The 22001-nt window shown below is 36.0% G+C and overlaps 2 protein-coding genes across 2 annotated transcripts; both read right to left on the bottom strand.

Moving 5' to 3' along the window:
- Positions 1-1420: 1420 nt before the first annotated feature.
- LOC130053484 (glucose 1-dehydrogenase-like) lies at positions 1421-4527 on the bottom strand. The gene is made up of 3 exons (XM_056160798.1): positions 4471-4527; positions 1687-1820; positions 1421-1582 (listed from the first exon to the last, which is right to left on the bottom strand). Exons 1-3 carry the CDS (start codon positions 4514-4516, stop codon positions 1421-1423), a joined length of 342 nt encoding a protein of 113 aa, XP_056016773.1. The 5' UTR covers positions 4517-4527.
- Positions 4528-6864: 2337 nt separating this feature from the next.
- Positions 6865-21542, bottom strand: LOC125674765 (3-oxoacyl-[acyl-carrier-protein] reductase FabG-like). Its single transcript, XM_048912044.2, has 9 exons — positions 21305-21542; positions 19408-19541; positions 19209-19301; positions 18898-18983; positions 17428-17521; positions 16579-16648; positions 8954-8990; positions 8317-8380; positions 6865-7460 (listed from the first exon to the last, which is right to left on the bottom strand). The coding sequence occupies exons 1-9, from the start codon at positions 21357-21359 to the stop codon at positions 7302-7304; spliced, it is 792 nt and encodes a 263-aa protein (XP_048768001.2). The 5' UTR covers positions 21360-21542; the 3' UTR covers positions 6865-7301.
- Between the last annotated feature and the right edge of the window lie 459 nt (positions 21543-22001).

Genomic DNA, 22001 nt, shown 5'->3' with positions numbered 1-22001 from the left:
TGCATTATTTACCTGTGTCAAAAATTAACTGAATAAAATCTTAAAAACCAAGACATTTTAGATAGGAAAGACAGAGATGTTTCAAATTCATTAAAATAATCTCCGTTTACCTGATCAGGATATGGGGCTCACGGCGGGTGTGACCGGTCAACAGGGGATGCTTACTCCTCCTAGGCACCTGATCCAACCTCTGGTGTGTCCTGGGGTCCGTGTTTGCCCAACTATCTATTTTGTATTGCTTGTAGGAGTTATGAGATTGATCACTGTTCGTTATCTTCACCTTGCATTAAATATGTCTTCGGTGGTATTGCTGGGATGATTACAGCCAATGTATAACGTAGAATCAGAAAAGTTCAAAGTTAACGAACTTAAAGGTCAATGGTCAAACATCTTAACGTCTTGCAACACGACTATAATCCTTTAACGTGGGAAATACCATGCGGTTTATACTAACAGTACATTGTGATGTCATATTTAATTTCAATGTTATCAACAAGAAAACGTACGAAATGTCAAAAAATATTTAGCTCAAAGTAAGTGCGTTCAATATGACTGAATAAAATTCTGGAGTATAGTTGTTATTGTTAGGCTGTCTTTGTTCAGCAGTAACAATTGAATTGTTTGGTATTTTCCAAATGAATATAACACTGTGCAATTCCATTACGCTGTCTGTGTAGAAAAGGCAGGCATATATATACCGTTCTTGAACGCTAGTCAATGGACAAATCGCGGTAAAACAAACGAGAAACAGAATTCTCGAACTTTGTCAAACCCTATATACAATGATGATGACAAAGAAGTCAGGAATAAATTCTATATAACGAATAAATCAAAACTCTTTATTGTTTCCATATATCTACATTAAGGAGGTACTCTACATTGTCACAATGGCTTCCTTTTAAAACATGGATGAAAATATAAATATCAGCAACATTTTTCTATTCATTTAAAACACCATTGTCTACCTGAGTAGCTCAGTAGGTGAGCACATCGATTGCTGAACTGTAGATCGCAGGTTCGAACCCAGCTGGGATTTTAAATTATTATCATGAAGGGTGCAAATAACGAACAGTGATCAATCTCATACCTCCTATAAGCAATACAAAACAGATAGTTGGGCAAATACGGACATCTGGACACACCAGAGGTGGGATCAGGTGCCTAGGATGAGTAAGCATCCCCTGTCGACCGGTCACACCCGCCGTGAGCCGTACATTGCTTTTTACTAAAACTCTATTTTTGACTAAATAAAGTGAATTTGAAAGCTTTCAATTTCCCAATACTGTTGTACATATCATCCACTTTTCATCCATATCAAATTTCACTGGTGTGGCATATCTCCTTAAAAAGAAAGCAACGCGAAAATGGAGCAACGCGCCCGAGATTTTATTTCATTTTTCGTTAATTTTGCGGTGAGACATCATATTGTGGTGACATTAAAGTCATCTTGTTTATTCCCCAATCTACAGAGTGTTATTATCTCACATGCCAATATGTCCAACTTCCCATAATGCTTTACTGTTTCTTCCACGAGTTGCTTCACAAAATCTTCATTAGCTAAATCCCCACTAATAATAAAAGGCTGAAAGATCAAACAGAGTGAAAACAACACATATTTAATTTCGCTGATTCCAACCAGGCTTCTTTCATTTGTTTGGTTACAATAAATTGGCAGTGTGATCTCACCTTTTTACCGTTTCCATTTTCACACTCGACAGCTGTTTTGGCCAAATTGTCAATATTTCTGCCTGTGATGGCTACCTCTGCACCAAGTTTACAAAACAAAATTGCTGTTCCTGCCCCAATACCAGAACTGGCCCCTGAAAACCACAAGCAACACAGCCATTGAGCGCAATCGTTACAATCTATGCTTTTAATGCTTTGTGAGCGTGTGAACTTCAAGGAACACTGTATATACTTAATACCTAACATTTTACCAGTCAATGCAACATAATTTTGTAAAAGCGACGCTCTTTATGTATAGCATTAAAATTGGTTACCAGTTTCGAATACTGGCATACCCTGTCTAATTATTAACAAATGACAGTGTACTTACATATTTAATTCGTACCAAAGTTTATATATACATGTACCATCAAATGAATTTTCAACCTCATTACCAAATATCTGCTTCATGTCTTCAATAACAATGATATCATTATCTGTAAAGGATTGTTCTAAACTGCACTTCATTTTTCAAAATTAATATCTAATATATACTGATTTTGTCTACGGTGTACCCCGTGTACCTCATCAAAATAGAGGAATAACAGGGATCCTGCTAGACACCTGATCCTGCTTCTGGTGTGTCCAGCAGTGAATGTTTTCCCTACTCGCAAACTTGTATTCTTTATAGAATTGTAATACGCCCAGTGTCCGTCTTTGCCCTACTCGTAGTTTCGTATTCTTGATAGCAGTTTTGAGATTGGTCATAGTTCATTATCTTCACTTCGTCATGAAAATGTGAAGATAACGCACAGTAATCAATTTCATTAACTCATATCAGGAATAAAAAATTAGAGTGGGCCAAATCCGACCCCTAGATATACCATAGCTGTTGGTTGATTAAATATTGTTTAACGTCCCTCTCGAGAATAATTCACTCATATGGAGACGTCACCACTGCCGGTGAAGGGCTGCAAAATTTAGGCCTATGCTCGGCGCTTATGGCCATTGAGCAGAGAGGGATCTTTATCGTGCCACACCTACTGTGACACGAGACCTCGGTTTTTACGTTCTCATCCGAAGGACCGCCCCATTTAGTCGCCTCTTAAAACAAGCAAGGGGTACATGTATTGAGGGACTATTCTAACCCGGATCCCCACGGGAATACCAGAGCTGTGATCAGGTGCTCAGGAGTAAGCATCCCCTGTCTACCGGTCACACCCGTGCCAAGCTCTACATTCCGATCAGGCAAACGAAGTAACCCGCAGTCAAAATCAGTGTGCAATGAACGGCCTAAAAATTGGAATGAAACGCGTCAGGCAGCACCTGATCCTATGACAGTTTGTATCGGCAAATCAGAAAGCCACAGCGATCGCAGAATTTGTGAAATGCTGACCTCAAACGAGATCGTTGAACCCCTAAAACAGTAACCCGCCTGTTTGCCACCTGTCTGACAATACGCTGAACAATCCCTCGCACATCAAACCAGCCAATATACGAAAACACCACTCGCAGGCGACATGTGTCCTTCATGAAAAGTGTAAAAATATCATGGATCTCAACATCACAGTTTTATAGCACATGAATTTCGTCGCGTTCACAAATTGTAAATTATTGATAGATCTCGAAATTCGCGTTTAGATAATATAATGACTAAAGATATTAGATATAGACGTTTTAAACAGAGTTGGATGACTTCAAACAATTATCAAACTTGTACTTATGAACATTTTTCAACTGAGAAATAAGTTGATGTTACAGGGGTTTCAAAAGTCACGTTTAAAGGCAGCAGTCTGCAAATTCTGTGATAATTATAAGGATGTAAAACTTATATGGTACCAATTTGGATGGACCCGATGCACATTTCGACAAATAATGTCTCTTCCGTGATGCTCAACCGAAATTTTTGAAATCCGAAATAACAGTAAACTTGTAGACCCTAAGAGCTATTTTAGGGGAAAACAGAGCGCCAAAAGGTGGAGTCAAATTCGTCTTAGGTAAGAGCTATGCATGAAGGAGATAATCCTTAATTTTCAGGATCTAATTTCCAAACACAACATGTCATTGAGTCGAATGCTGCCAGATATATTTCATATCAATTGTTAGGTCGTTCTTTGCATACTGCTTTTGACTACGGATTGTCCCGTGTACTTCATCAAGATAAAGAGCTCATGGCGGGTGTGAGCGGTCAGCAGGGGATGCTTACTCCTTCTAGGGACCAGATTCCATCCACTAGTATGTCCACGAGCCCGGCGTTGTCATTTTTTAAATTTTGTATTCTTTTGGAATTTATAAGATTGATAACTGTTATCTTTGTTTATGTCATAAAAAAATGCATTATTTAACATATATTACGTTACCTTGAATCGTAAATGTTCACATGATCATTACGACAATGTTATCTTTTTTTACAGTCTGATGCTCATTACCATAGCACCGTCTTATTTACAAGTTATAAAGGGAAGTGGGTAGCCAGAGTCCTTCCGTAGCAACGACGTAAAACACGATAGAAAACGGGAAACATGATAAACGCAAAATCTAATTCGATAATGAACACAACAGAAAGACATAAGACAGATTTTGATCAGGAAAAGCTAACATGAGATAAAAGAAATCACTACACTGGGTTACCGTTGAATATGGGATATGAGAGTCATTTTCTAGTACACAAGATAAACACAGTATACTTCAAACATCCCATATTACCTTTCGTTTGTTTATTTGTTCGTTTGTTACTTTAGGCCCTAATCCCAGATTAAAACATTTTGCTCGTTCACATCGAAAATAAATATCGCCCAGACAAACCTGTAATTAGTGCGATTTTTCCATCTAATCTCGAAATAGACGACATGGTAGTCGTTTGTGGATAAAATTGCGAATGTACGGAAACTGATTTGGACTTCTCATATGTAGCGGTCAGCCGGGTTCGATCGCCGGTGGCCAGATAACTCAGTTGGTAGAGCACCTGACTAGAGATTCAGGGGGCCTGGGTTCGAATCCCGGTCTGGTCCATTGCATTTTCTCCCTTCCTGTTACATATATATAGTATTTCAGTTTTTTTAACATTTCATTTAATGCATCTTTAACGACACTAATGCCATATATTCATACTAGGCTAGATACAGCATTTATAGATCGAAATATCGTTAAGAATTATAGTATCGTTTTACAAGTATCGGTATGGTATCGTATCTTATCGTATATATCTCCCTCACGCATAGCTCTTATCCTTTGACGAATTTGACTCCACGTTTTTGGTACACTGTTTTTCGCTATGATTGCTCTAAAACTTCACTGTTATTTCGGATTTCAAAAATTTCGGTTGAGCATCACTGAAGAGACATTATTTGTCGAAATGCGCATCTGGTGCATCAAAATTGGTACCGTATAAGTTTTACATCTTTTCGTCCTTAACGGAATTCAACCCTATTTAAACTATCTCAAACCAAGCATGAATTCACCATCCAACGAGGGATAAAAGGTTTAAGGTTGTGGTAAAGAATCTCCAGGTTCGACCACTTTTCTTATTCCCTACTAATATTAGCTAGGCATTGTACGAGCTTTTGCTGCACGATTTTCTCGCCTAAATTTATATTACTGTCCCGTTTTGACAATGAATTAAATTCTTTTTGATATTGAAACCCAACCTTAAAGTCTGGCTCAAGGAAGTAGATCTCTTACCTAGGGAAATATTATTTATTTTGTTAAATACGATTCTCTATACATAGGACTTATAATTTATAGGTAGTAGATTTATATTGCTACATGAGAGATAGTGTAGGATATTTTTGACGTTATTTTCAAGGTTCTGAATCACTTCGAAGAGTATGGAGGTCCATTAGTGTACTTTATAGATATATTTTGTTTTTCTTGGGTCTACTCCTTCCCTTATTCTCAGGTTATTTTTCATGATTTCCACTTGTTAAGTTTTTCTAAGTTCACAGTTGTTACTCCTATATTACATTAACTTTTGATATGTTAATAAATTGTAAATTAACTCTTACACTGGTGTTTTAATTTAGGAATTCTGGTCTCATAAGGGACATAGTTCAAGAATACACGAACCTGGGTTGACAAATATCTTGAACCATTCATAGTATTTATACTATTTTGTATATGCAGTGTGCTCTGCTTGTGTTAAATTCATGGGCCTATGAATATATTTGGAATTGAATTGAATTTAGTGACATTCTAAAATAAATGATCATAAGTTTGTGAAGGCCCTGCACAGTTCGATATAGGTAGGGAGCACTGTGGGTATACAATCAGATTGGGGGTTTTTTTTAATGTTCGGGATAATAAAAGGCCGTGTTTGTTTGGAAATATCTTAAAATACTTTCGCCGTGATTTGATGCATTATATGAATATCTAATGACACGTGCCAAGAAAACAGAAGTTCAATTTTTAAAACAAAATATATTGATGAAAATAACAAAATATGATTTTGACTAAGGATAACACCATTTACCTGATTAAGATATAAGGCTCACGGCGGGTATGACCGGTCGACAGGGGATGCTTACTCCTCCTAGGCACCTGATCTCACCTCCGGTATATCCAGGGGTCCATGTTTGTCCAACTCTCTATTTTGTATTGTTTATAGGAGTTATGGGATTGATCACTGTTCATTATCTTCACTTTTCATGAATAAAATTTATTATTGTTAATAGATAATACGTCCTAGATATATCTAAATGTCGAATTGAAGGCCACAGCAAGAAATTTTTCTTCTCACGTAGAAGTTTTTGAATAAATTCTGCTTCATATAAAAACAGGTCAGTTAACAAAGGAGCATTGTATACCGTTGATACACACGCACGAATTCATTCATTCATAAATAAGTACGTCTCATTGTTATCAGATCTCGTCTATATAAGATCAACTCGCTACTTTGTATTGCTTATAGAAGTTAGGAGACTGATCGCTGTTTATTTTAAGAATTATCTACAATGCTGAGCAATTGATCCCACGATATCTCACATTATAGTAAGATACGTGTTTTACTTTCAGATACACTCTTTTGGCACACTGTTTTCCCCTATATGTAATAGCTCTAAAACTTCATTGTTATTTCGGATTTCAAACATTTCGGTTGAGCATCACTCAAGAGACATGGTTTTTCGAAATGCGCATCTGGTGCATCAAAATTGGTACCGTATCAGTTTTACATATAGCAATCATGGTGTTCTTCAGAAGTTCTTCTTGTATATAAATCTTTATTTTGTATCTTTTTTTCTGTTACATGTATATATAAGAAATAGATCTGAATTTATTTTAACAAATATATAAATTTCACAACAACGCCTCATGAATGGCATGAGGCACAGCAAATTAGTTTCTAATGTAGAAAATCAAAAACTGAAGCACTGAAACCATCAAGAAATATTCACATATATGACGTACTGCATTATCTCCGTTATTGGTCAAAAGTTTCAATATTCACTATTGTTTAATGAACATTTCATAATTACGTGTTAATCACCTGTACAGAGTTTCACTTCGCGTGCTACATTCTCATAAAACATCATTTGATTAATTCCACATCCATCTGATTTCAATAGTAAATATTCAATTCAACATGCATATCAGACGGTGTATGGCTTTTTACAACAAACAGTTTTTAAAAGTTTTAATATCTATCGCGGACAAAGAGCGTGTCTACCGCCATCTACTGGTAATTGTACGCCCGTGATAAAGGAAGCACTGTCTGATGCCAGGAAAGCAATCGCATTGGCCACCTCCTCCACCTGACCGGGCCGTCCTAGCGCATGCGTTGTTTTGGATCGCTCTAAAAACTGTAATAAGACAAAATTATGTCATGATTGAATAGCATTGCTACATTGTTGATGTACCTCTAAAAATGATGTCTGTATATATAATAGATTTCTTCTAAACTTAAAATTTTTCTCTATTCAAAGATTCAATGTTAATTTGTTGAAGCAAAGAACATCTTAAACTAAAAATTATGTTGTTGAGCTACACAACTTCATCGTCAACTTCCCATATTTGTGTAGCAATAATTCATTATCACCTGCATAAGGTTTTTATATCTCTCAACTGATTCGATACTTGTTTCTAAATCGAGGCAGACTACTGACAAACAAGTTGATGTTACAGGGGTTTCAACAGTCTCGTCTTAAACCAGCATTTCGCAAATTCAATTATCGTTACAACGATCTACTTTACCAATATTGCCTGCCATTTGGGTCAGATGCTGTCTGACGTGTTTCATACCTATTGTTAGACCGTTTTTATACACTGATTAATCCGATCAAGATATAGGACTTATGACGGGTGTGAATGGTCGACAGGGGATACTTACTCCTCCTAGCTCCTAGGCACCTGATTCCACCTCTGGTATGTCCACGGGTTCGTGGTTGCCCAACTCTTAATTTTGTATTCCTTATAAGAGTTATGAGATTGATCACTATTCGTTACATTCGCTTTTTCATGCTGTTAATATAACCATTTAATATACAGAACGAATGTTAGTCTCTTTAAACCTCTACACTAACCACTGATACTGTAGATACTGACATATAAGTCAAAAGCTCAAATACCGCGTAGACACTTGAGAGTTGTGATTTACATTATCTATGTCCACCATCAGCATGATTTTGTTTGATGACAAACCTAGCCAAGTGTATTTACCTTCTGATAGGCTTCCTCATCCATGCCACCTCTCTTGTGAAACTCAGTGATAGTCACACCAGGGCTACAATTTTATAATTATATATAGGTAGATGTGTTTTTAGGTTAATTAATATATTCTAAAATATATCCTTGATATAAAATATGCATGTGGTATCTATGCTCATTTCTTAAATCATTTAAATCAATTATAAATAGGGTCATTATTAAATAATTTCTCGGGCCAAAAATTTACATTTTGATGAGACAGGCAGGTATAAGCAGAATAACATTGGAATTTTTATTTCTATAAAATTAGCTTCGCATTACTTACTATGAAATCCACACTGTTATTTTAAACACTTGCACATTAATAAGTATACTTTTACAATTTTATTAAAACCTTCTGAAAGGTTTAGATAAATATACATGACAGAAAAATTACCTAATTTACATAAAACCAATATAAATTGAAAAATAAATCCATGCAGTAACTTTTCAATGGATGCGGCGGGGCCTGAGAAACTATTGATTAAATTTTTTTGGTCTAACTATTCATTTTAAAGTGTCATATTCATTATAAATAATGCACCAAGCACATATAGGTAAGCTGATGGAAACTATTAACCTGCAGTATGCTGAAAATAGATACACTTACTTTACACTATTTACCCTGACCTGCTTTGGGGCCAAGTCTGAAACATAAGAAAGAAATCATCAACGCCTTATATCCCCATACCTTCATCACTTACTCTGCTGTTACGATAAGCATAATGACAACAAGAATATAGTTGAAACATTTACTGCGCATCCACATTCAGTGTTACACAAATGACATATGAGAATATTTACTGCCCATCCATATTCAGTGTTACACAAATGACATAAGAACATTTACTGCCCATCCATACGAAGTGTTACAAAATTAACATTCAGTAGGAATATGTACTACTCATCTAATCCATTCTTCCTATTATCTGTGGTTATTCTGACAGAAATTGACACACTTCACAAAGTGATTCTAATAAAATTGAAGACTTTCTATCTAGAATGTTTTACACATTTTAGCATTCCAGGTGAATAGCAAATCCTACATGCAAGAGCCTCACTTAATATCTTCATCCAACTATCAAACCTAGGACTCTTACACCCGAATGTCATTTTTCAACGCCCTCATTTAGACTGAATTTGGTGGGAAAGATTTTGAAGTAAAATGTACAAAAATATATCACTCTATTGGTAATAAAATATTTACATTGTCATTAATTGTTATATCATTTGCTATATCATAATATCCTTTGACACTATTGATTTGCATGTATTTAGTTTCCATTGCAATTGGTGCACACCATTTATTATGACGTAAAAGTAATTTTCAGAAAAAAACTCCAGAAAATAAAACTGATGCTCATAGTATTTCAAACCTCATTTTTTATATCAGAGACTTGATTTTTGTTTTCAAATTTGGCATGTATAAAGTGAAACTTATACGGTACCAATTTTGATGCACCAGATGCGCATTTCGACAAATAATGTCTCTTCAGTGATGCTCAAATCGAAATATTGGAAATCCGAAATAACAATAAACTTGTAAGAACTAAAAAGATAAACGGAGTGCCAAAGAATGGATTCAAGTTTGTCTAAGGATCAGAGCTATGCATGAGGGAGATAATCCTTAATTTTGAAATGAATTCCTAAATTTTATCACAGCAATTAAATATACATCCGTATTTTCAAGCTAGTAACGAAGTACTTAGCTACTGGGCTGTAGAGACCCTCGGGAACTAACAGTCCACCAGCAGAGATTTTGACCCAGGGGTATATTTTGAATAATCACATTATTACAGATACATGGTTTAAACATTGCTAGAGTATGATATAAAAAATCATATTACATATATAAAAAGAAAATGCAAATATTAATACATTTACTTTTAATCAAAATGTAAGGTACATAAATGTTATTTTACTTTAATAAAAAAATGTATGTAACAGGTCTGATTCAAACCTTTTCATTTGTTTTTTAAATATTCTCCAGACAAAGATCCTTCCCCCCTTTTAAACAAAATAGAAATTAACATAACTTTCTAATACTTTAGATATTTTAATTCAAAATACAAAATGCATAACTTCAGTCTAAGAACAATGTATTTACATTTGTTTAAATCAAATCTCTTCATATATTTTTAAGATATACTCTTTTTAGTTTTAAAACTGAATAAGTCCATAAGTAGAAAAAGCCTGTAAATTGAAGATTGATAATTATATTGTTTTTACATCTCATCAAGAATTTTTCACTCATATTGAGACATCAACAGCTGTAGGTAAAGTACCACAAATTTAGACCTATGCTTAGTGCTCAGGGAAGTAGCAATGAGGGTTCTTTACCATGCCAGCGCCTGCCGTGATATGGGACCTCCAGTTTAAAGGTTATATCTGAAAGAGCATTTAGCGAAGGAGCAAACACTACCTATTTTAAGTCTTAGGTTAGACGTGGCCATGGCACGATCAAGGCTCGAACTCGACCAATTGATCTTTGTTCAATCAATATACCAGGTGCTCATCTTCATATGGTGAGTAATGAGTGTATAAAGGAGTATAGCGCACTTGGTATGCAATTTCGCCTACATAAATACCTTTTTCTTGAATATCATTTTTTACAAATATTCTGCTATACAATGTCAGTTTATACTTGTGTTTAACCAAATTACGTAATGAATATATCTATATGTTGATAATATCATTATTTGATAAGCATAAACATCACCGTGATTATATAGAGTATAATTATAGTAGATGTAACGCAATGGGCATAAAAAATTGCAAACTGTTGCAAAAGTCCACCCTAAACCAGAAATAAAGCACTGAAATCGTTTTACTTGAGGATGACTGTACATACGTCAATTTGAGGAAATCTGGTTTAAGGTGGCCCTCTTGTTGAAAATGGATAAAATATGAAAACAAGAGGCCCATGGGCCTAGAATCGCTCTTCTGATACATTGTAGAACAGGCAAAAATTCTCACTAACCAAGATTCATCAATTAACAAAGTTTTATGATATTAAGTCAAATGGTACCTGAAAATTTAAATGTAACTGTCCAAAAGTAGATCACGGTGAAGACTCAAAATGCATCAACTGACAAGTCAAATAGTATTCAAATATATCGCACAAATTTCAAAAGAACGCCACAGTGACCTACTTTTTGGTCGACACATTCTGAAGACTCAAGATGCATCAACTGACAAAGTTTGATAATTGAAGTCAAATAGTATCTGAAATATTCAGATATAAACGTCAAATTCCAAAAGGTCACAGTGACCTACTTTTTGGTCGACACACTCTGAAGACTCAAGACTCATCAACTGACAAAGTTTGATGATTGGAAGTCAAAATAGTATCTGGAATATTAAAATATAGCCGTCAAAATCCAAAATAGGTCACGGTGACCTACTTTTTGGTCGACACACTCTGAAGACTCAAGACCCATCAACTGACAAAGTTTGATGATTGGAAGTCAAAATAGTATCTGGAATATTCAAATATAGCCGTCAAAATCCAAAATAGGTCACGGTGACCTACTTTTGGTCGACACACTCTGAAGACTCAAGACCCATCAACTGACAAAGTTTGATGATTGGAAGTCAAAATAGTATCTGGAATATTCAAATATAGCCGTCAAAATCCAAAATAGGTCACGGTGACCTACTTTTTAGTCAACACACTCTGAAAACTCAACATGCATCAACTGACAAAGTTTGATAATTGCAAGTCAAATAGTATCTGAAATATTAAAATATAGCCATCAAATTCCAAAAGTAGGTCACGGTGACCTACTTTTTGGTCAACAAACTATGAAGACTCAAGATGCATCAACTGACTAAGTTTGATGATCTTAGTTTTCATAGTGTCCAAAATATGCATATAAAATTGAAAATTTGAAATTTGAATATCTGCAAAATTCGAAAAGTAGGTCACTGTAACCCACTTTTTTTATATAAATATGTTTTGAGGCCTCTAGACGCAACAACTTACAAGGTTTGATTATTCTAAACCTTTCAGTATCTGAAATAACAACCTAAAATGTATTCATAAATGATTAGCCAAAAAATTCAGAAAGTAGGTCATTGTGATATACTTTTCACATGACGCACTTCAAGGTCCCATGATCCATCAACTGACAACTTTTGATGATCATAGGATCAATAGTGTCCAAGATTTGCATCAAAATTCATTTAATAATAATTACCTGCGAAATTCAAAAAGTAGGTCACCATGACCTACTTTTGAGACAACATCATATTAGGTCCTAAGATGCATCAACTGACAAAATTTGATGATCCTAGTCCTGATACTAAGCAAAATATCAAAGTTTTAACAAAACAAAATTTAAGGTCAACTTTGAAGTGACCTTGAGACCACGCCCTTAGCCCCAGGATGATGCCTTGAAGATTTTTTTATCTACACCTATCCTCATCCGTATGCATAAGTTTGGTGATAATTTGCCCAGTGGTTCTTGAGAAGATTTTTTAGCAACCACTACTTTTGTTTGCATTTTCCTAATTATCTCCCCTTATTAAAGGGTCACAACCCTAGTTTTAGTACAAATGAAAGCCCTTGGACCAAGGATACCTATGACAAATTTGACAAAAATTGGCTAAGGGGTTCTTGAGATATAGCCCTTTTTACAAAAAGTTAACGCACACCGCACGCCAGACATATGGACATATGATTAGCTCTTTGAGCCTTCGGCTCAGAAGAGCTAAAAAATCCTTCTCACAATTTACATTGAGATTTAGCAGCCTGTCAAAAGTTAAACCTTTAAAGTTACATACCTGGGAGGCCTAGTGGTTTAGGTGCTCAGTAATCTGCACTTCAACCATACATTCCGAGTTCAAGTCCAATAATTTCCCAATCTTTTTCTTTTTTTTTTGCTTTTCATTTTATGGGGTCGTTTTCTTGAGTGGAAGGGGGGGGGGGGTGTTATAAATGTGATACATATATTATAACAATATTAATCATTTTCATCATAACTTCCAATATTTGCAAGTTACGACTTAAAGAAAGGGAATTTATTCTGAGATCACTGTAGTTCCGTTTGTTTACACTAAACATGTTCCTTTGTGCACAGGATTTTCAAACCGTAATGTGGCTGACGAAAAGCTAAACAAATAATACAAGAAAAAGGGCACAAATGCACAGCATGTAATAAGTAAAAATAGGTCAAGGGAGGAAAAAAACTCTTATACAGTTTGACTTCTCAAAAGTAAAAAATAACAAAAGGCGCATGGGCCAAATCGCTCATCTGAGTCACCTTGGCCCATATCTGAAGAATTTCCATATATATTTGCATGTAAAACCTTAGTCCCTATTATGGCCCCAACAACCCTTGGAGGCCAAGATTTTTGCAAACTTGAATCTACACTACATCAGAAAGCTTTCATGTAAATGTCAACTTCTTTGGCCCAATGGTACTTGAGAAGATTTTTAAAGCTTTCTCCTATATTTGTATGTAAAACTTTGACACCCCCCTCCACACACTTGTGGCCCCATCCTACCCCCCGGGGGCCATGATTTGAACAAACTTGAATCTGCACTATGTCAGAAAGTTTTCTTATAAATATCAGCTTTTCGGACTCAGTGGATATTGAGAAGAAGATTTTAACTATATATTTGTATGTAAAACTTTGATCCCCCTTGTGGCCCCATCCTACCCCCAGGGGCCATGATTTGAACAAACTTGAATCTGCACTATGTCAGAAAGTTTTCATGTAAAAATCAGCTTTTCTAGCTCAGTGGTTCTTGAGAAGAAGATTTTTAAAGATTTTTCCTATATATTTGTATGTAAAACTTTGATCCCCTATTGTGGCCCCTTCCCACCCCCAGGGCCCATGATTTGAATGTAAATATCAGCTTTTCTGGCTCAAAGGTTCTTGAGAAGAAGATTTTTAAAGATTTTTCCTATATATTTGTATGTAAAACTTTGATCCCCTATGGTGGCCCCTTCCCACCCCCAGGGCCCATGATTTGAATGTAAATCTCAGCTTTTCTGGCTCAGAGGTTCTTGAGAAGAAGATTTTTAAAGATTTTTCCTATATATTTGTATGTAAAACTTTGATCCCCTATTGTGGCCCCATCCCACCCCCAGGGCCCATGATTTGAATGTAAATTTCAGCTTTTCTGGCTTAGTGGTTCTTGAGAAGAAGATTTTTAAAGTTTTTCCCTATATATTTGTATGTAAAACTTTGATCCCCCTTGTGGCCCCATCCTACCCCCGGGGGCCATGATTTGAACAAACCTGAATCTGCAATATGTCAGGAAGCTTTCAGGTAAATTTCAGCTTTTCTGGCCCAGTGGTTCTTGAGAAGAAGATTTTTAAATGACCCCACCCTATTTTTGCATTTTTGTGATTATCTCCCCTTTGAAAGGGACATGGCCCTTCATTTGAACAAACTTGAAAGCCCTTCACCCAAGGATGCTGTTGGCCATGTTTGGTTGAAATTGGCCCAGTGGTTCATGAGAAGAAGATGAAAATGTGAAAAGTTTACAGACAGACGGACAAACAGACAGACGAACACCGGACAAAATGTGATCAGAAAAGATCACTTGAACCTTCGGTTCAGGTGAGCTATATAGGTTCAGGTTGCTATGCTTGTGTGCTGTGTTGCTGTGCTTGTATATGATGAACTATGGATACCTGGATAATGTACAAACGTTGTACAGGTATCTGATGACCTATAAATACCTGAGTAATGTACAAACATTGTACAGGTATCTGATGACATATAAATACCTGAGTAATGTACAAACATTGTGCAGGTATCTGCTGACCTATAAATACCTGAGTAATATACAAACATTGTACAGATATCTGCTGACCTATAAACACCTAGATAATGTACAAACATTGTACAGGTATCTGCTGACCTATAAATACCTAGATAATGTACAAACATTGTACAGGTATCTGCTGACCTATAAATACCTGAGTAATGTACAAACATTGTACAGGTATCTGCTGACCTATAAATACCTGCATAATGTACAAACATTGTACAGATATCTGCTGACCTATAAATACCTGCATAATGTACAAACATTGTACAGATATCTGCTGACCTATAAATACCTGCATAATGTACAAACATTGTACATGTATCTGCTGACCTATAAATACCTAGATAATGTACAAACATTGTACAGATATCTGCTGACCTATAAATACCTGAGTAATGTACAAACATTGTACAGGTATCTGATGACTTATAAATACCTGCATAATGTACATAGATTGTCCAGATATCTGATGACCTTCATGTATAAATACCTGAATAATGTTTATACATCACATATTGTACAGATATTTAAAGGGGAATGGACACGATTTGAGCTGAAATTTCTCTAATTTCATTTTTCCATTTTTATTGTTTGCAATGCTTAACTAGAGTACTTCTAATATCAGTTGTTGAGTTTCAAGCGAAATACAGCACTCGCAATTCTTTGAAATGTAAATAAGACTTGTGCCATATGCTTTTGTTTACATATAAATGGCTTAATAGAAAATAACATGTTTAAAAGAAAATGAGATGTGCCTAACACTAGAAACTATTTAATTGTATTCAGAATTAACTTGTACATTGAAAAAAATCTGCTTTAAACAAACTTTTACTTGTGTATTTAACCTATGTAAACAAAAACATGGCACGAGCCTTGTTTACATTACAAGAAATTGTGAGCTCTGCATCTCTCGTGCACCTTGACAACTGATATTCAAATTTTTGCTGACCATTAGAAATACACTAGTTAAGCATACTAAACATCAAAAATGGAAAAATTTGAAAATGTTTGGCTCAAATCGTGTCCATGTCCCTTTAATAGACCTATATATAAGTATATCTATTAATTACCTGAGTACTGTTCATATATCACACATGTATACACTGACCAAGGAGTATCTGTATAATGCCCATATATTGTATGCATGTGTCGATCTGTCAATTCCCAATGCACAAACGGTCTCTAAATTTTATCTGTTCTGAATTCATGATAATATACAAGAAGGTAATCACACATACCTATCACAGTACATCTAGTAAATGATGGTACATACCTATCGCAGTACATCTGGTAAATGACAGCACATACCTACTGCAGTACATCTGGTAAATAATCACACATACCTACTGCAGTACATCTGGTAAATGATAGCACATACCTACTGCAGTACATCTAGTAAATGATAGCACATACCTACTGCAGTACATCTGGTAAATGATAGCACATACCTATTGCAGTACATCTGGTAAACTGATCGATGGCACTCTTTGCCATACAATATGCTAAAACTCCACCAAACTGCAAAAGTGCATGGTATATAATGTCACTTAATATATCATTTAATGTCACACATATAATGTGATACTATGTCATAAAATGTTGTACACATAAAGTGACACCTGCAATACTATGCTATGTCATACAATTCCATACACATAATTTTATATCAAGCCACAAAATGGCACACTACTGCTTATTAGGCTTGTTACTGTCTACAGAAATTTGTTGGTTTAAAGTCCAGAGAAGGCGAGGTGAAGTTGATCCTTTTAAGGACTTGAACCATCCAAAAACATTCTGTAGACAGTCGGTAACAAAACTAATGAAAGTTTTGTTTTGTCGAAGACCAATACGCCATATATATATGTACATGTAAATGTGTATAAGAAAGAATACAATTAAAAAGACGTTCCAAATACCATGTTGCTGTATAATTTTTTATAATCGCCATTTAATTTAAAAGTTAATTAGACAGCAATCACTTCACGCGTTTTATCAAATGGCCAAGCATCATTCTAGCCCGAGGTCAATCAAAGTGTTACAATATGTCACACATACATTTTCATTTATCTGTTATAAAAACTTTGCATAATATCTTTACAATGCTAAATAATACCATATAACAAAAAACAATATCAGAGTCTTTTATAGAAAGTCAAACAAAAAATACCCAGGTTCTGTGAGGGCATGATACAGATGTATCGAAGGCACTTCATTATAAGATTTAAATCTGTTTTGTTTTAAATCAGAAATTAGTTTGACCAATCTTAAAAACTACAAGAGAAGTTTACAAAACTTACTGCTCTAACGCCATTCACACTTGATACATTGACAATGTTTCCCTTTGTGGTGACCAGATGAGGAACTGCAAGCATGGTCAGATGATAAATAGCTCTGAAAACACACAATATTTCTGATCAGAGCAATAAGTGATCCTAAATTCAGTTCCAGATTCTTTGATTTTCAATGTATAATATCTACTTCAAGTTCAGAATGCCTCTTCTTATTTTCTACATAAAAACTAATGATAACCTATCAATTTAGACCACACATTTGTTGATTTTACTTAAGCACTAGAATCCCTATCCAATCCATATTGAATGTGGTGTAACCTGTACACCACTGTAAAACCGCCAAAACATTGGATTAGTACTGGTACAGTTAAACAAGTATACACGTATATATACATGTTAAACAAGAGGTACTGTGAGCAACGCTCAATAAGAATACCCCCCGCTTACCCCGATCTCCCAAAGGGTGTTGGTAATGGGTATAAACTACCTCTTTTCTGAGTGTAAAAACAAATGGCATAACAAACCTTGGGTATTCTCGTTTGTAGGGAGAAATGGATTATCTAGGAACACAGCATCTCCATGCGATGAAAAAAGCTGTTAAAGAATTTAAATGGAAACCATATTGCTACTTCGATGTTCAGTGCACGTGACCTTTGACCTTTTGACTCCCAAAATCGATAGGGAACATCTTCATCCCATGGGTAGTCCATATGTATGATATGGTGACTGTAGGTTGAAAGGATAACGCTTTAGAGCCCGGAAACCATATTGCTACTTCAATGTCCAGTGCGCTTGACCTTTGCACCCCAAAATCAATAGGGAACATCTTCATCCCATGGGTAGTCCATATGTATGATATGGTGACTGTAGGTGGAAAGGATAACGCTTCAGAGCCCGAAAACCATATTGCTACTTCGATGTCCAGTGCGCTTGACCTTTGACCTTTTGACCCCAAAATCGATAGGGAACATCTTCATCCCATGGGTAGTCCATATATATGATATGGTGACGGTAGGTGGAAAGGATAATGCTTTAGAGCCCGGAAACCATTGTGTCTACAGACGGACGGACGGACAGACAGACGGACAACCTGATTCCAGTATACCCCCCCCCCCCCCCAACTTGTTGCGGGGGGTATAATAAAACCAGTCTTAGAGATGGTATAGCCAGCGCTCCATGTTTGCCCAACTCTTAATTTTGTAAGCCTTATAGGTCTTCTGAGAGATACAGGGCCTGGGCTGAAGGTGGGTGTGACTAGTCGACAGGGGATGCTTACTTCTCCTAGACACCTGATCCCACCTCTGGTGTGTCCAGGGGTCTGTGTTTGCCCAACTCTTAACCTTGTATTCCTTGTAGGAGTTATGAGATTGATCACTGTTCATTATCTTCACCTTTATGCATGTGGAAAATGTTCATCAACCGATTTAGTCATATGTAAAAGGGTTGTGTACAGATTCAGGACCATCATATTATCACCTGACGTTAATGTTCATTGCATCATCATACTGCTCCAATGTTGTTGTTTCAATGGTTCCAGTTTTCACTATTCCGGCATTATTGACCTGTTGGTCCAAATATCAACTTGATTAAAACTTCAATACAAAGACATTTTAGATAAAAATGACATGTATTACTTTATTCCAGAAATATAAGTATGCAATATAGTTTTAAATTTACATTCCATCCTGGTTAAATATACATTGTATATGGGAATCTTCACCTTTCATGCATGTATTCAAATATCCTAACCATACAAATTGACCTCCGTCCGTTATAATCTCACGTACCAGAATGTCCAGCTTCCCATAATGCTTTACAGATTCATCTACGAGTCGCTTTACGAAGTCTTCATTGGTCAAATCACCACAAAGGGTAAACGGCTAGAAGAAGAAATAGAGCAAAGTGGCAATACTTTCTACACGAAAAAAAAATTCATCCTTGTTTCCCGTGTTAAGTAACATACGTGTACATGTAGGAGGATCTCACCTTTTTTCCGTTTCCCTTTTCACACTCGGCAGCTGTTTTTGCCAGATTGTCAACATTTCTGCCTGTGATGGCTACCTCTGCACCAAGTTTACAAAACAAAATGGCTGTCCCTGCCCCAATACCAGAACTGGCCCCTGGAAGTCACAAACATCCCCGTGACAGTGTGCAATCATTTCATTCTATCAGGGTTGGGCAATTAAATCTGACCCCCAGTTTTAACCAGTGGTTTTAACCGTCCCATTCAATACTCCCCAAGAGGTCAATACTGGTCAATTGTGATTTAAACTGTCCATTTTCCTATTTTTGTACATTTCTTGCAAAGATAAAGATAAATTAAGTCTTTTCATTATATGGATCAATTGTTGATTAATATTTTTCATTAGATAATCAAATGTAATTTCATAAGTTTAATATATCTGGTTTGCTGAAACTGACCGAAATAATCTTCAGTACCTACCAGAGGGTCACAGTTCTATAGCATAGCTTGACGATTGGAGACAGACCTCTTAATACATGACCCTGGACAGATTAAGAATAAAAGGTAGCTGGACATTACCTAAGCACAGGAAGCAGAGTTGACAGGTGTTAATAAGCATAGACAGGGACCAGATATTACCAGTGTTCATGTTATTGTTATGACAACCTCACCAACCCACCCCCTCAAATGTTTATTTAACAGTTAAAATGAAGATTGATGAAACAATACTTATAGGTAGTTCTTGTTAAACTAAAGAATCTGAACAGAAACTTTTACATCTTTTCCAATTCAACAGAGTCATTTGTACATTATTTATTTAATATTATGACTTATAAGTATATTATAAACTGATAGTGCATGTTATGAATTACAGTATTTACCATAATGGTCACTTAAACATTTAAATAAATAACACAGACTATAATGACCAAATAATTTTCAATCGACCAATATTAACCAGTATTGACCCGACCAATATTAACCAGTATTGACCAGTTTTGACCAGTATTGACCACCTGCCTGGTCAATACTCATACTGACCACTTTTTTGCCAAACCTGCATTCTATACGCTTAATAACATTTACACATGCTTCAACTGCAAGGGAATGACACAGAGAGTGTCTAAACTTCAGTTAAACTGTAGAATGTATAAATATAATTGCCTTGTGGTTCCTGAGAAGAGAACTTTATTTGAAAGAATACTTTATATATTCCAATAGCATGTTCTAATGTGAAAATTAAATTTCTAGTATGTATATTTGGTAGCTTATAAGTGTAACAGGAAGGGAGAAAAAATGCAACAGACCAGACTGGGATTCGAACCTGGGTCCCCTAAATCTCTAGTCAGCTGCTTTACCAACTGAGCTACATGTATTGGCCACCGGTGAACGAACCCAGCTGACTGTTACATTAGCAAGATTTGTTTCCCTTGAATATTTTTTTTTTAAGCACGACATCTAATTTTCATTATCTCCCAATTATTGTTAAAGAGTCTTGAATTATATCATCCCCAACATACTTTATCGCAAAGGACAATCAACAGATCCAGAGAGCTAACGGTACATCGACCCTATTGAGCTACCGTAGTTTTAAATCAGTCATTTTTGCACATCTGATCTGATCAGATGTGCAAAAATGTCAGTGACAGCGACAAGAATTATTTTCATTACACAATCCATTACAATTCCACGAAGTTACTTTTACCATGATTGTAACTGAGAGTCAAATATACTTTGAAACATACTCTGTACTTTCATAAAAAAAAAAAAAATATCAGTACGGTGTGTATACACACGTGCGTAATATTGGCGTAATTTGGCAGCTACGCGCCTGCAACATAAATAATCGCATTCTATGCCACTGCACACACATTGTAACATTTCTTTAGATTTGATATGTGAAAGTAACGTACACTGTACCTGTAATCAATGCGACTTTTCCGCCCAACCTCGCAATCGAAGACATCACTGACATGTCTCTTGGCGGATTTATGGAAGACAATTCGGGCGTTTTATTTGATGGTTATAATAGTGTAACGTGTAGCGGTCGCCCAGCCAAGTGCTGATCACGCCCGCCGTTGCGTAACTTGCGTGATGAAGAGAGACACTCTACCACACCACTAGAAAAGCTAGCTCTCTAGCGAGGCAGTATAAGTAATAGAAGACACTGCGTCATCATAATGGCAGATTGCCATATTTTCTGATACACATGTATACACGTAGTACCATGATATCAATTTCGGGAAAATACAATAAACATTGCGTCATTTTGTGTGATATTGCTGTTGGTTTACGTCCATAATTTGATTTTGGGAAATTTCTACACGCTAGTTTTCTTACAGTATAAAGTACATATAGGCTTATAAGTATGCATGAAAATTTATCACTTGATTTTACAAAGATAGGAAGTTACAGACCCTGAAGCGTGCTACTACACCCCGCAAAGCGTTTCGTTTCGTTCCGTGCAAACCGTTCACCGTTCCGTGCAGACCGTTAGCTCGTTTCGTGCAAACCGTTCACTGTTCCGTGCAGACCGGTCAGCGTTTCGTGCATTGTTCACCGTTCCGTGCATATCGTTTCGTGCAAGGATCGTTCCGTGCATGATCAAGCCACGCCC

This window comes from Ostrea edulis, chromosome 3 (assembly GCF_947568905.1).
Source record: "Ostrea edulis chromosome 3, xbOstEdul1.1, whole genome shotgun sequence".
NCBI classification, from domain to species: Eukaryota; Metazoa; Mollusca; class Bivalvia; order Ostreida; family Ostreidae; genus Ostrea; species Ostrea edulis.
Note: the sequence above shows the minus strand (reverse complement) of the source record. Positions and strands in the feature narration are given on the sequence as shown.